The following is a 13,408-nucleotide window of genomic DNA, read 5'->3' on the forward strand; positions in this document are numbered from 1 at the left end:
ACACACAGATGGTGCGCTTGAGTGCAGGAATTGGATGGCGTTTAACTCTATATGCCCTGTGCCTAGAACTCTTATGTTACATGGATGAGGAGATTCTTCCAGAAAGTAGTGAGGACGGATTAAGAAACACCCACAGTCTACAAACACTTGACTTTCTACATTTATTTTATTTCAACATTTCTTAGAAGACAGCATATTTTATTGGTTAACTACATGAGTTCCGGAGTCAGTTTGCTTGAGCTTGAATCCTAACCTACCAGCTGTTGGTTTTCTTCATTTGTAAATGGAATCATGGTCATATCTGTATTTCATATGGTTATTGGAGAAAGGAAGGAAATTGCTGATGCAAAGCACTTCACCCAGTGTCTTGTTCACAGTAGGGTGCAGCGATTATGACTAGAATGGCATTATGTATGCCTTTACTTTAATTTATGTACACTCCAGCAAATTAAAAGGTATAGAATGAGAAAGAAAAACTATTGAACAGTTTGGGCCATCATAGCGGCCATGCTACCCCGTACGTGTGTGTCCCAGTGCGAGCAGGATGGGAGGTGTGATGTGGTTTCCCGTCTCAGTCTCAGGCTATGCCTGCTTCACAAGTGCCACCATCTCACTGTGTTCAGTGTCATGCTAATGCATGAACTGTATTTCATAAGACATGGCACCACGCACAAACCAGCCACTTGATCTGGTGCTCAAGCAGAAAAAACGTGTTCCCAACACCCGGGGAAAACTGACTGTGCTGGACTAATGTGGAGTTCTGGCGTGACGCCTCCTATGGGACTGGGAAGGCCGATTCCGACCATAAGTGCATGGGGTCTCACACGCTGTCTTTCCGAAGCCATCGTCATAACTGTTGAGTGGTAGTGATGTCGGGGTACATCCTCAGAGCGGTACTTGCTAAGGGCCGGGGACTGAAATACTTCGGTTAAGTGTGAGGGTGAGGTGTTGGGTGTATTGAAGCAGCACTCAGGGCCAGCCAGCCCCTGGCCTGTCTGCAGTCGTGTCCGTTCCCAGCCTGGATTGCCCCTCCGAGGTGTAGTGCCCTGGGCAGCTCTTGCCTTCGCAGCGCACAGAGCGCGTACTGGAGACTGCCAGCCCCACCAGCACCACCAGGGGAGCGTTAAGAAGGATAATGACTAATACTGTGTGTTGATCACATTGGTGGACAAAACATATTTCCAGTGAATGTTTTCACAAGTCCAGATATTAAGTAAAAGCCTTTAACTTGTGTTTGCTTTTTATTTAGGTAACTACTCCAGACCCCCAACGTATACTGGGGTGCCCAGTGCAAGCTACAGCGGCCCGGGGCCTGGCATGGGCATCAATGCCAACAACCAGATGCATGGACAAGGGCCAAGCCAGCCATGTGGTGCTGTGCCCCTGGGACGAATGCCATCGGCTGGGATGCAGAACAGACCGTTTCCTGGAAATATGAGCAGCATGACCCCCAGTTCTCCTGGCATGTCGCAGCAGGGCGGGCCAGGAATGGGGCCACCGATGCCAACCGTGAACCGTAAGGCACAGGAGGCAGCTGCCGCAGTGATGCAGGCCGCTGCAAACTCAGCACAAAGCAGGTATGCCGTCGGGGCGGGCGGTCTGTGTGTGGACATGTGAGCACATGTGCCGCTCGGGGCTGCATCATCCCTGAGTCACGTGGGTGCACAGCAGTCGAGGGTCATTTTGCTTGGCCATAAAGTTCAGGAAAGCAAATCACAGACCATGTTCTCTGAGACATCGAGGAAGGAATGTGAGTGATGGGCCAGTCAGTTGTGGAACGTTATTTGAAGTGGCTGTGAGTTGTCATTGCCGCCAGCAACCCAGGCCAGTGGCATAGGGAGGGTCCATGTGGTTCCATTTGAAACAGCAAGGTTTGGGCAGGAAATTCTGTAGCCTAAAAACTAGTTAAAACCTAAAACACTGAGAAAGAACTTCCCCTTTTACTATCCCACCGTAAAAATCTTTATAAAACAGAAACTTTTTATATGCACATATGTGTATTGTGTGTGTTTGTCTAAATGTATATTTTGAGATTTATGTACTTCATATTCTTATGTTTTATTTTTCTGGGCATACCTCTCTCTGTCCAAACCAAAATGTGGTCAATAAAGCAAAGATAATATTTCAGAAAGTTTAAGTTGATAGAGGAAGGCTTTATCCTCGATTACTTGTTTTTAATCCTGATTTTTAATCCTGATTTTTTTAAAACTAATTCTTAAAGTAAATACTTGACCTGCATAAAAATAACATATTGAATTAAAAATTTATGAGACCAAAGTGGATATGTTTTCAAAGAAGCACATGTTAGTATGTTTTATGTTTAACATACGTTAAAATACGTTTTAAAACAAAGCACACTGAAAGATAAGTATGGAGATATGGTATCTTGAAGAGAGAAGATTCTGATTTTTTCAAAGGGAAATAAAAGCTGTGTGTGTGTGTGTGTGTGTGTGTGTGTGTGTGTGTGTGTGTGTGTGTTTAAATGTGTCCCTTTGTTACTTTTCCTCTGAAGCTGCTATTTTGGGAATTTTAGGGACCCCTTCAGTCTTCTCCAAATAATAAAACATTTCCCTTGAGTAATCAAAATGAAAATCAGTCCTTCTTTCTATCTCCCTCCCTCCCTCTCTCCCTCCCTCCCCCTCCCTCCCTCCTTTTCCTTCCTCTTCTCCCCCTTTCCCTCTTTCCCTCTCTTCCTCTCTTCCTCCATCTCCCGGCCACCTCTCTCCCTTCCTCTCACTCTCTCCCTCTCTCTCCCTCCCCTCCCTCCCTTCCACAATACAATTACTTAGAATCTTCTGAACCCCAGCACTATACCTCTAAACTGAACGTCAGTGGACTTTAGGGAATGTTTTAATAAACCTGTCTGTGAGGACTGGTTTGGCTGGTCCAATTGAAGTTCTAATTTAGGTTTAAATGAATTGCCTATTGTTGCAACTCATAGAGCACAAATTATTTTCTTTTTAAGTAGAAAGTACTTGATTGAATTTGACATGCAGCCTTGGATAGTGATCTGGGAAGAGGAGAACCATAGAGGTTTTGATTAAAAAGTCTCGCTATGCCCCCTTTCTGAATCAGTTTATATATCATTTTATATAAATTAACATATAAATACACCTCCATGCATTTGCATTGTCTATTTGTAACCAGGAGACCATTCCAAAGCCATACTTTCACATGCTGCCCTTTTGAGCTCTCCAGGAATTTAAATGGAGACTGTATATTTTTCGGCTTTTACCAAAGTCAGAGCTGTTCTTCAGAACCGTGAACTGAGATTCAATCTGAGAATCTTACTCTGCTCTCTCCTTTGCCCTGTTCCACAGCATTACTTTTTGTTTAAGGAATGTTACCCAGTCCCGCTCCCAGGCAGCTGCGTGGTACGGAGTATTATGACACATTCTGTAGCCCTCCACGCCTACGTGTGGAAACGGCAGAATGGACAGGGGGATTCAGACTTGTCTACAGAACAAATCCAAAGAAGTTGTTCTTCTGTTCTGCTTTAGGCCACCATACATTAGGTCGCCTGCTTATCCCAGCCAGTCTGGGGCTGGCGGACGCCCCATGTTTTCTTCCCAGCACCCCAACTATGGCAACTCTCAGGCTCCCATGATGCACCAGCCTGACCAGTACGGGTAGGTAGCCACATACCCTGACTCGCTGCGGGACCTGGGTGTTTTTTTAAACTGTTAATGAACGTGCCACCTGGCTGCAAAAGTAACACCCAGAACAAGACAGTGAAAGACCTAAGAGGAAATCCATCTCCAAGGGGGTTGTCTTGTTGTTTATTTTTGTTTGTTTCGGGTTTTCTGTTTGTTTTGTTGTTTTGCTTTTCAGTCTTATTAATGGTACTGTACTGTGGTAGTTCGGTAGCAGCCTGCATGCTGACCCCCAGACCTATCGTCTCTGCATGGCTTTCGGCATGCCTTCTTTCCTTCGTGCCTGAGAGGGAATAAAAGCTTTTATCTGCGTGACAGTAATCAAGTCCCCTATATGGTGTCCTTTCCCCCGTTGTTGTCGTTGTGTTTGTTGTCCAGGAACTTGTATTGTGTAGCACCGTTATGACTTACTGTCACTCCTGCCACTCCAGTGACCTGTTCCTACACACCCCTGCAGTCAGAGTGCAGGGGCTCGCTGCAGGACCCGTGACTTGGGTTATTAACAGGACGAGTCGGGGGTTCCATTACGGCATCACTGAACACACGTCTGTGCCAAAGATTTCCATTATTTCCTCCACCTGAGGAGGTTTAGGACGTTGAAGTCACCAGGAAACTACAACCAAATAATCCAACACAGAATTTTCTTTACAAACACAGTGTTGCCTGCCATATTGCTATCAATTACAGCACAGGAATTACATACAGCAACAAAAAAGTGTCTCTCGTCTTTCCTACAAGCCTATGGAACATCCGGCTGTCACCGTGTACGTCAGTGAATGTGCTTAAAGTATGTGATTGTTGCGTGATTTACTAAGCAAAAGTATGAGGAGTGATACCGTTTTGCACACAGTGACACTCAGATTATCCTGTGTAGATTGAATCGTGTTGCGTAGCTGGTCTCAGCAGAAACATAGCACATTCTTGGTCAGAGTGAAATAGGGAGCAGTCAGCTGGGTTTGTTTAAAGGCTAAGCTCATAGAGCTGCTTTCCCTGCTTGTTATGGACGCACGACGCGGAGAGCGTTTTAATAGTTTTACACTCAGTGTACATTTGTGTAGACAGCAGAGCAAATGATGATTTTGCAATTGAGAGTTCTAAAATCCTGTAAACATGGTTCTAAATGTGGACCAACAAATACAGAATTCTATAAACATAACCCTAAAAATGAAATAACAAATAGAGAATTAGGTGAACATCCTTATTTGGAGAAAATGGGCTTTTCCTCTTTTTTCTTTTCTTGTGCTGCCTTCAAGGTCACTTCGTGAGTCAGTAGGAAGATAGTGGTGGGGAGAAAAGCATTTATCATCAGCTGCTAATCCATAGGATCTGTCCTTTCCCAACTCAGGAGTCCTATTTAGACCCACAAAGCTGGTTTGGCTGGGCCTTGCCAAGCCACATTAAGCAGCTGTGTAAAATGAATTTAAATGGCATGCATCAGAGTAAAATCTCTTCCACTGGGGCAGAAAATCAATGTTAGCTAACCAGCACGAGAAGATCAAATCTGCGTTTCAGCCAGCAGCATCCAGATAGCTTCCTTAGAACACAACACCTCCTCCTTAATTAAAAATAAGAAAAAGAAAGATGTTGGCGTTTCTATGTAAATCTTATACAGCACACTTGGCAACGGCTCATCTTTGCAGCCCTAACGCTGTGAGCTCTGAATTTTGTCTTTCATGTCTACAGTGCTCTTTCTAAAAAAGAAAGAAAAGAAAGTTTTATTTCTATTTGGAATCTTCCTTCCTTTGCACTTTGCAATACACATAACCTGTTGTGCCTTTTTTTTTTTTTTTTTTTTTTTAAAGCAGAAGCTTGAATGTGAGAAAACATGTGTAGTACATGTTTTAATGCTGTGGGTTAAGAAGTTTGATTTTCAACATGCTTTTGCTTGACGTAACAGCTCATTGCAACAAACTCCTGTTTTTGCTTTTGTTTTTGTTTTCTTTGCCCATTGATAGCTCTGTCAGGTTTAGGTTAAGTTGGCAATTTGCAAAACCAGTTTGCTAAGTGTCACTTTCTCTTTTGGAAAGGAAGAAGTGGTTCAAGCCTTTCAGAAACACTGTTTGCAATTTGTTATAATGACTTCTTTCTCAGGTCAGAATCCCAAAGGGGCTAGAGCCTGTGAACGAATCTGAAAAACACAAATCAATGACGAAAGTAGTGGGTGAGAAAGAGTGTGTGTGCAATTAGAAACAGAAAGTTCGCTGTAAAATGCAGGATTGTGATCAGTATGTTCAGGCTTTCTCAGCCAGTTGAATTTAAGATAATACATAGAAAAAGCACACAGGTGTAACTGGTTGGAAGCAGTTTTACTAAATCCTTTTTTTAGAGTGGCGCTTCAATGATAAAACCCACCCGCTGCACTGAATAAGTTAAGGAACATAGAGATGAATTGTTTCGTATTTTTCACCTTTTCAACAAAGGAATCCCTTATTTTGATTATAAGAGGGTTTACAATAGAATGTAGTAAATCTTATGTATCAGGTAGATTAGCTGAGTAATAATATCCAGTTATTTGAAATTAACAATTTATATCTGTCCATGACCCCGCCCCAGACACAGTAATAGATTTTTTACTCAGAAAATGCATTGCCGTGTGTAAAGCATTTCTAGTGACTGTAATATTCCTTTGAAGTGATGAGAAACAGAGCATGAGAAATACTGGTTGGTCTTACTAAAAGCCTAGTTCAGGGATGGCTAACGACTTCCGTCTTCAGTCCGGTGTACAGCCTCATGTCGGAAGGGTTCATCGTCTGAACATAGAGATCCAAAGTCAGCCAGAAGTTCAGGAAGGTCTTTAGCTGCTGCTTCCTAAAGAAGCATCAGCATGAATCCCAGCCTACAAATACAGTGTGTGATAGCTTTGCATGACCAAATCCATTACCAGTGACCTTTATGCTTAAAACACACACGTGTACATACACACATGACATAAATTTCTCTCTGTCATATAGTGTGCTTCGGGTGGCACCTGGAAGTGTCAATAATTGACACCTTTGCTAAATATACATGATGTATGGATTTGAATATTTCAGTTATCCAGACTGTTTCCCTGGAGATGAGCTCCAGGTCTGATGCGTGACTTCAGTGAACTTACAGGAGGCCTGGCAAGCCCTAGATTGTCAGGCCAGAGTAGGTTTGATACCTTGATCTGCCACCCCCAGCACCTCCTCTGTATCCGCTTCAGTCAAGTCTTGGATGCCTTGAGCTGGCTCATGCCAATGTTCTGGCGCAGATGTTTAAGATGATAATATTTTCATAAGAATAGGTTCCAAGAGGATGTAGTTTCAGTTGTAGATTAATAGAATTTATTTCAGCATGCCTTCTTTCCTTCATGCCTGAGAGGGAATAAAAACTTCTGTGTAACAGTAATGAAGTCACCTACTCTGGTGTCATGTCCCAGAGCTGGGAGGGTTTTGGATGTCAGCCAGTGCCTACCCCTTGGTGTGCTGGTGTAGGAAGCCGCGACCTGTGACATTGCCCACTCAGGATCACTTAGTCACAGAGCAGACCCGGCCCTGCCTCCCGGTCCCACTGCTCTCCCTGCTGCTCGGTGCTATCTCTGTAATTCCCTTTCAAAAAATATCTCTTAACTTTAGTTCTCTCTCATGTTTAAAGGCAATTCTACTATTAGAAACCAAGTATTAACCAGCGTCTCAGTGGAGATCCTACTCCTTAGGTTGCGGTCTGGTTTTTTTTTTTTTCCATCAGCTCAGCCTTTGTTTCACCCAAAAGGAAATTTCACACATTCCCACTTAGACTTGGCACACGGCGGGGGTGGTTTGTTTCTGGAACCGTATCTCACCTGAGATGAAGCAGCAGTTTAATTGATGGCACACAGATGGGTTTGAATTTCTGTCCTTGTCATCCTTCGGTTGCCTGCTTGAGCATTTTGCATTCGTTCTTGTGACTGGGGTGTAGCTGTTACAGTAAGGATTCCGAGCCGTGCAGAGAGAAACAGAAGTCGGCATTTGTACCCGGATGAATGCAGGCACCTGCCCAGTGCGCGTACAAGCGCTATCTGTTGTCCTCTTGCTGTCCCCAAAAGACCTCACCCTAGACTAAATGAACGTCACAAGGAGGAAAACTCTTTGACTTCTTAGTTTTGAAAAAAGTGAGTCTGTTTGAAAAGTCTTCCTTTGCTTGCCTCGAAGGGAATTTTTATGCAGAATATCACAACCCCAAGTCTGGACACTTAGATTTTAATACTTTCTGTCATACCAAAAACTAGGATAACTGAAATTAGTTTTAAAATGTTTCTGTGTTTAGTAAAACAGGAGATTGAGGATGTTAATCGACGTTATTTTTGAATCTTAGCCACTCTAACAGGGCAAGTTACATTCCATGGAGTCTTAGCCATTAGGTAGCTGGTTCAGTAGCAACCCGGCTCTATTGACATTGACGCGACGTGGCTGGGTGTTTTGTAAGAGTTTCAGCGGTGGTCTTCCTCTGCTTGAAACAAACCGGCTCCACTTACAAAGCCCAGTGGGTCTGTCTTCCTTTGGGTACATAGCCTCGTGTGCACCCCACACACACCTCCAGCAACTGTTCTTTACTGATGTGTTTATAATTCATCTCCCTGTTGCTGTTTGCCAACAAAGCACTTTTTCTCTATTATTTTCCTCTGAAGCCAGTGTCACGCAGTCCTGCCGATGGGCCAGGAGCCACTGGGGTGGAAATACATTGATGGAGATCTTGCATTCAAATGTTGGAGAGAAGGGACGAGAACGTCTGTGTCGAGTTACAGTGGGGTCCACGGGCCGGAAGGGATGTGAGAGATTTGTGTTAAGAAAGAATTCAGCCCTTTGGATTTTGGACAATTAGGTTTTAAAATAATAGCTATGATTTGAAAAGTCATGTTACTGAAAGGTGGAGAGAAAGATTTCAAAGGCTTAAATAGTGTTCCTATTTCTACAGTTAAATGTAAGCCTCTGCATTATCATCTAAATCCCGTGCTTTAATTTTTAGCTCTTTTTCTCCTCCAAATTTAGAATTTAAACTAATGTTATGTTGGTATTTTAAGATTATGGTTTTGATCAAGTCTTCAGAATTACAGAATTATTAGGGCAGCCACAAAGTACATTTTTTTAGTCTTCAAATAAGAAAACAATAGTAAAACACTGATCAAAGTATAAAATGTACAGCCAGCTCTTGGTGGGCCAGAGTCTGTGATGTTCCCTAAATGACTGACTATTACCTAGAGATTTTGTAAACATACACACAGCCTCATGCCCACCATGGGAGGCAGAGGCTCACAGGCCCGTGGTTTTCATAAAGCCCTGGGTGGTTCTGGTGAAGGACAGGACACATCTGAGGACTGGCACTGGGGTTCCTCCTTCTGAAGAGTGCTAGAGAAAGGCAGAGAGGGAGAGGCAGCAATGTGCCAACTCAGACGCCGTTGGCTGTGCCTTTCCGGATGGACACTGAATGAGGAAAATGCTGGGCTAGCGCTGTGGACAGTGGGTAGAATTAGGAGGGGCTCAGCTCTGGCATTCTCTTACTCGTGGCAGTTTTCCTCCAGAAGCCCCTCTCACTTTCTGCCTGTTCACATCTTCTCAGACGTCAGTGTCCTCCTTAGACTGAAATATTCCAGGGTCCCAACCATGCCTGCTCCTGCCTTCTTCACTCACAGTGTCTTCAGTCCATGTTCCGGTCTGCGCCTCAGAGCCCTACTATCACGATACCTCACAGTACCTGTGATTGGGTTGGGGCTCTTACTAACCAGGTGAGTCTCCCCTCAGTGGAGAGAGTGCCCTATTGACTTGTCTAGGCCACTTGTCTTCACGTCTAACTCACGACCCTCAATATCTCTGCCGCCACGTACCCCCACCCTCACGCCAGATAAACTGGGACTGTCAAATCTAGATTCAACAGTATAGGCCACCCATCACCACAAAAACATCGGCAACGCAGCCCAGCCAGTCATTAAATGGCAGAACTGTGGAAATCACGTATCTCGCAGGTAGTAAGTAGCATCAGCCTCACCGCCAACCTGCAAGGCTTTCAGGCCAATACCGGATGTGCTGAGCTGTTCCCAGTCTGAAATTTGGTCACCTCAGCAGTGCGCAGGGCCACAGGCGGCAGGAACAGTTTATCAGTGCTGCAGAGGCTGTGATCTGCGTCTTCGTTTCCCCCAGCCTGGGGGTTTGGGGAGTGTCGTGGGTGCACATGTGAAGATCACAGGTGAGGGCTGGCTTCTCTGACTGCTCATGGGCCTCTTAGCAGGTACCGTGTTTTCCCCAAAAATTAGAACTAGCTGGACCATCCGCTCTAATGCGTCTTTTGGAGCAAAAATTAATATAAGACCCGGTCTTATTTTACTATAAGACTGGGTCTAATATAATATAATAGAACATAATTAATATAATATAATATACCAGGTCTTATATTAATTTTTGCTCCAAAAGATGCATTGGAGCTGATGGTCCAACTAGGTCTTATTTTCGGGGAACCCGGCAGCAGCTCCCTACGGCTCCTGTTAATCTTGACCTTCATTCTTATTTTGAACTCGACTTCGATTACATAGATTAAAACACCAAACCAAACAGCTATAAAGGTTTTGTTCCTTGCTTTGAAAGTTAACTGTTACTGGGTTGCCTTTGATTGTGAAATACTCACCAGGTAAGAACTTGCTGGATCCTGCCCCTCCTGCTTCTCAGGGCACGGTGACTGAGGACATAAAGAACTGTTTTTACTCAGTTTTCAGGACTTTCCTGCAACATTTTTACCCTAACTTTGAACAGTGTTTTGCTTAAATTAAGTAACTCTGTGGCCAAAGGCCACATTTAGCTCAGGAAATCTATAAGAATTTTAGGAGGATTTTTTTTTAAGTTAGAAATGACTACATTAATATATTTCCTGGCACTATAACCCTGGACTAGTACATTCTTTGTTAAAGGGTTTTCCAAAATATTCCTGTGGCGAAATATATGAGATGGAGATCTCAAGACCCAAAATCTGTTCTTCTGGGTTTTTTTTCAGCTGAGACGGGTCCGTTAAAGTACAAGACGTCTATGAATGCCTAGAGATCTGTGCATTCTTAATTATCTTACTCCCAAAACCTCACTTAGATTTGCTGCTACTTAGCTCAGTATTTGTTGAGCTGATCTGCTCACCATGTCTGAGGTGCCTGTACCTCGAAGGAGACCCATTTCCCTGGTCAGGTCACTCTCTCCCTTGTCCCTTGTACCCAGGAAGGGGATGTCCTGGTGGAAACGGTGGGTGCTCCCATCACTGACAAGGAATGGCCCTCCTTGTAAATTATTGGAGCTCTTTTTTTAATGGCATTATGATCTCAAGATACATGTTTTTTTAAGTAAAGATCTTTAAGGCAATTAAAAGGGGACACTTTTTTCTTTCTGTGAAGGATGTCAGTGACTATTCATTTTTCTTCTGTGCGGCACAGTGGGTATCGTTTTCACCAGACCAGGAAGTGCAACATTTGCATCTTGGCAGAGGCCAGTGGGAAGCTCCGTGTACCAGAACCCACAAAGTTCTGGGGTCACCTCCTGCAGGGAAAAGACAGGCTTGGGGACCCACTGTTGTCCCCGTGGCTTTTGTCGGCGCCCTGGCCTGAGGCAGCCGGAGTGCTGGGCGTCACCTGGGAAGTGCTGACGTCAAAATCTCTGAGTGAAGCATCTTCAAAAGGGAAACTTTGAATTTATTTTGTATAATTGCCAGTAAATCATTTATAATTACAGAACAATGGGCTTAACAGACCAAAACCACCTTCGAGATGAAGAGAACATTCTTAATTGTCAATTACTGAAATTCAAGCAGCCAGACACTTTCTACAATCTCTTCATACCCCCACAAGGAAATCTTTCACTTCAAAACCCTGAGCTCTATTTGTTCTCCTGGTTGCTTTGAGAGAGAAGGTGACGAGCAGTCAGCCGCTTTAGGAACAGCTCAAACCGGATACCTGCATCGAGGTGCAAAGCAAGTACTAAATCTTGAAATTGCACACCAGGTGCCATTTTAGCAACAAGGCCAGGAGCAGAGCTGATCACAGGTTGGGACCCTCTGAGAAGTGTGCAAGAAGTAGTTAACAGAAAGGAAAACGTGTTTCTGGTGTTGTAGGCTCTTAAGAAACCCTGGATGGACTATGCAGTATTCCTCAGTGCGTGGTGGAAATAGCTTCACCAAGATGCAGGGGTGAAAATACAGCTCTTTGGAGAACGGTGGAGACAACCGGAAGAAATGTCTCTAGTCACCGAGAAGCCCTGTGAGCAGCACCACGTTACAGAGGCCAGTGGTGAAGACAGGCCAGGGAGCAGTTCTCTGGAGAGTGATCCGCTAAACGTATCCACGAAGAGACTGTTCTCGGGACCATGCTGAGGGAACTGCGGCCCCTCTATTGAAAGGGTCTTTGTCACAGCGCTGCTGAAAAATAACATTCCCCTTTGCCCATTGTTAAAGGGAAAAAATAAGACTTACATGTATCGATTACCAAAGGGTTTGGAGAGTTACTAATTTCTAGGTAGAAAATGGCAAATTTTGCTGTAGCGTTGTTGCTGACAGTCTACACACATCAGCTTTCTTTAAGGGACCGGGCTGCGTTGGAAAGAAGTCATGTTCACAAGGAGGGGAGACCTTAGAGAAGAGACTCAGTGTTGTAAAGGCCTTCCTGCATAGGGAGGGAAGGTGAGCTAAAGGACCCCTCTCTGCTTTCTAGACTGGCCTCTCCAGCTGTCTCCGTGACGTTGCCTTTTGGGAGCTGAGGGGCACATCAGGTAACACGCCCCGAGTCACACTCATATCTGTCCGGTGTTTTCTCAGTGACGGCCCACCATCCATCCTCTTGTGCAGCTGGACAGATACCCAGGAGCCATCTTGGTGCACCTTTCCTTTCCCCACAGAGTCTCAATCATCACCAAGTCCTGGTTCCAGGGCCCTGTCGTCTCTTACCTGGACTGTCGGAATAGCCACACAACCTGTGCGCCCGACCTTCGTTCCTCAGCCTCCAGTACAGTCAGAGAACAATGCACAAATCTCTCTATGCCATTTCTCCTAAGAACACCTCGTCTCAACCTCTTCCTCTTAGGATACAGACAACACCTCACAGAACCTGGAGTTCCCCCACCCCACTCTCATTTCTTACTAGTCTGCCTCTCTTCCCACCAGCCGTCCTCTGCTCCTGGATGCCCACAGGCCCCCTCCTTTGCTCCTTACCTGACCGGCTCCCCTTCCTGTCCCTCACGTCTCATCTGCGGTGATGGGCGGAGGGGCCGGCATCCCTTCCTCAGAGTTAGAAGCCCCCAGCACAGGCACTTCCACTTTACCCACAGCCTGGGCGTCATTTGACCCTCGCTGCTCTGGTTGTTTGACTTCGTTTGTTTGTTTGTGTTTGACAACTGCTGTGCTCCTCCTTCCCCCTCTCCTCCCACACTTACCTTAAAACACCTGCCTTGAACAAATGGTTGGAACCACCAACCAAATGGAAGGTATTTCTAATTCATTTTAGTTATTTCTAACATGTCTCCCTGATTGAAAGGGGTGCAGTAGTTGGTTTGTTTTAATAGCATGTGGCTGTGCATTTTTATAGAAACCTGTAAATTTTAAGTCATTGGCTATGTATGTGTTCTTTGTCTTTGGTTTAATGATATGAAGCCACTTTCGTTGCACAGGATCGACATCTACCCAGAGCAACTAGCTTGTTGAAACTATAACATGATTTTGCCCCCAGAATTGCTGATGCATTTGTGTTGGCAGGCCGACTGATGGAATCACCACTCCAACAATGGGCCAGGGCTGGGGCA

At 44.7% G+C, this 13,408-nt stretch overlaps 1 protein-coding gene across 9 annotated transcripts in view; it reads left to right on the top strand.

Annotated features, from left to right (window-relative positions):
• Positions 1–13,408, top strand: part of ARID1B (AT-rich interaction domain 1B) — a 397,542-nt gene that overhangs the window by 338,415 nt on the left and 45,719 nt on the right. For 5 of the 9 annotated variants that reach the window (XM_074333739.1, XM_074333744.1, XM_074333741.1 and 2 more), the window contains 2 exons: positions 1,250–1,577; positions 3,501–3,629. In XM_074333739.1, coding sequence (XP_074189840.1) covers positions 1,250–1,577; positions 3,501–3,629 — 457 coding nt within the window. The remainder of the gene's footprint in view (positions 1–1,249; positions 1,578–3,500; positions 3,630–13,408) is intronic. The other 4 variants (XM_074333740.1, XM_074333746.1, XM_074333747.1 and 1 more) reach the window with 1 other exon arrangement.

This window comes from Rhinolophus sinicus, linkage group LG05, assembly GCF_036562045.2.
Source record: "Rhinolophus sinicus isolate RSC01 linkage group LG05, ASM3656204v1, whole genome shotgun sequence".
NCBI lineage: Eukaryota > Metazoa > Chordata > Mammalia > Chiroptera > Rhinolophidae > Rhinolophus > Rhinolophus sinicus.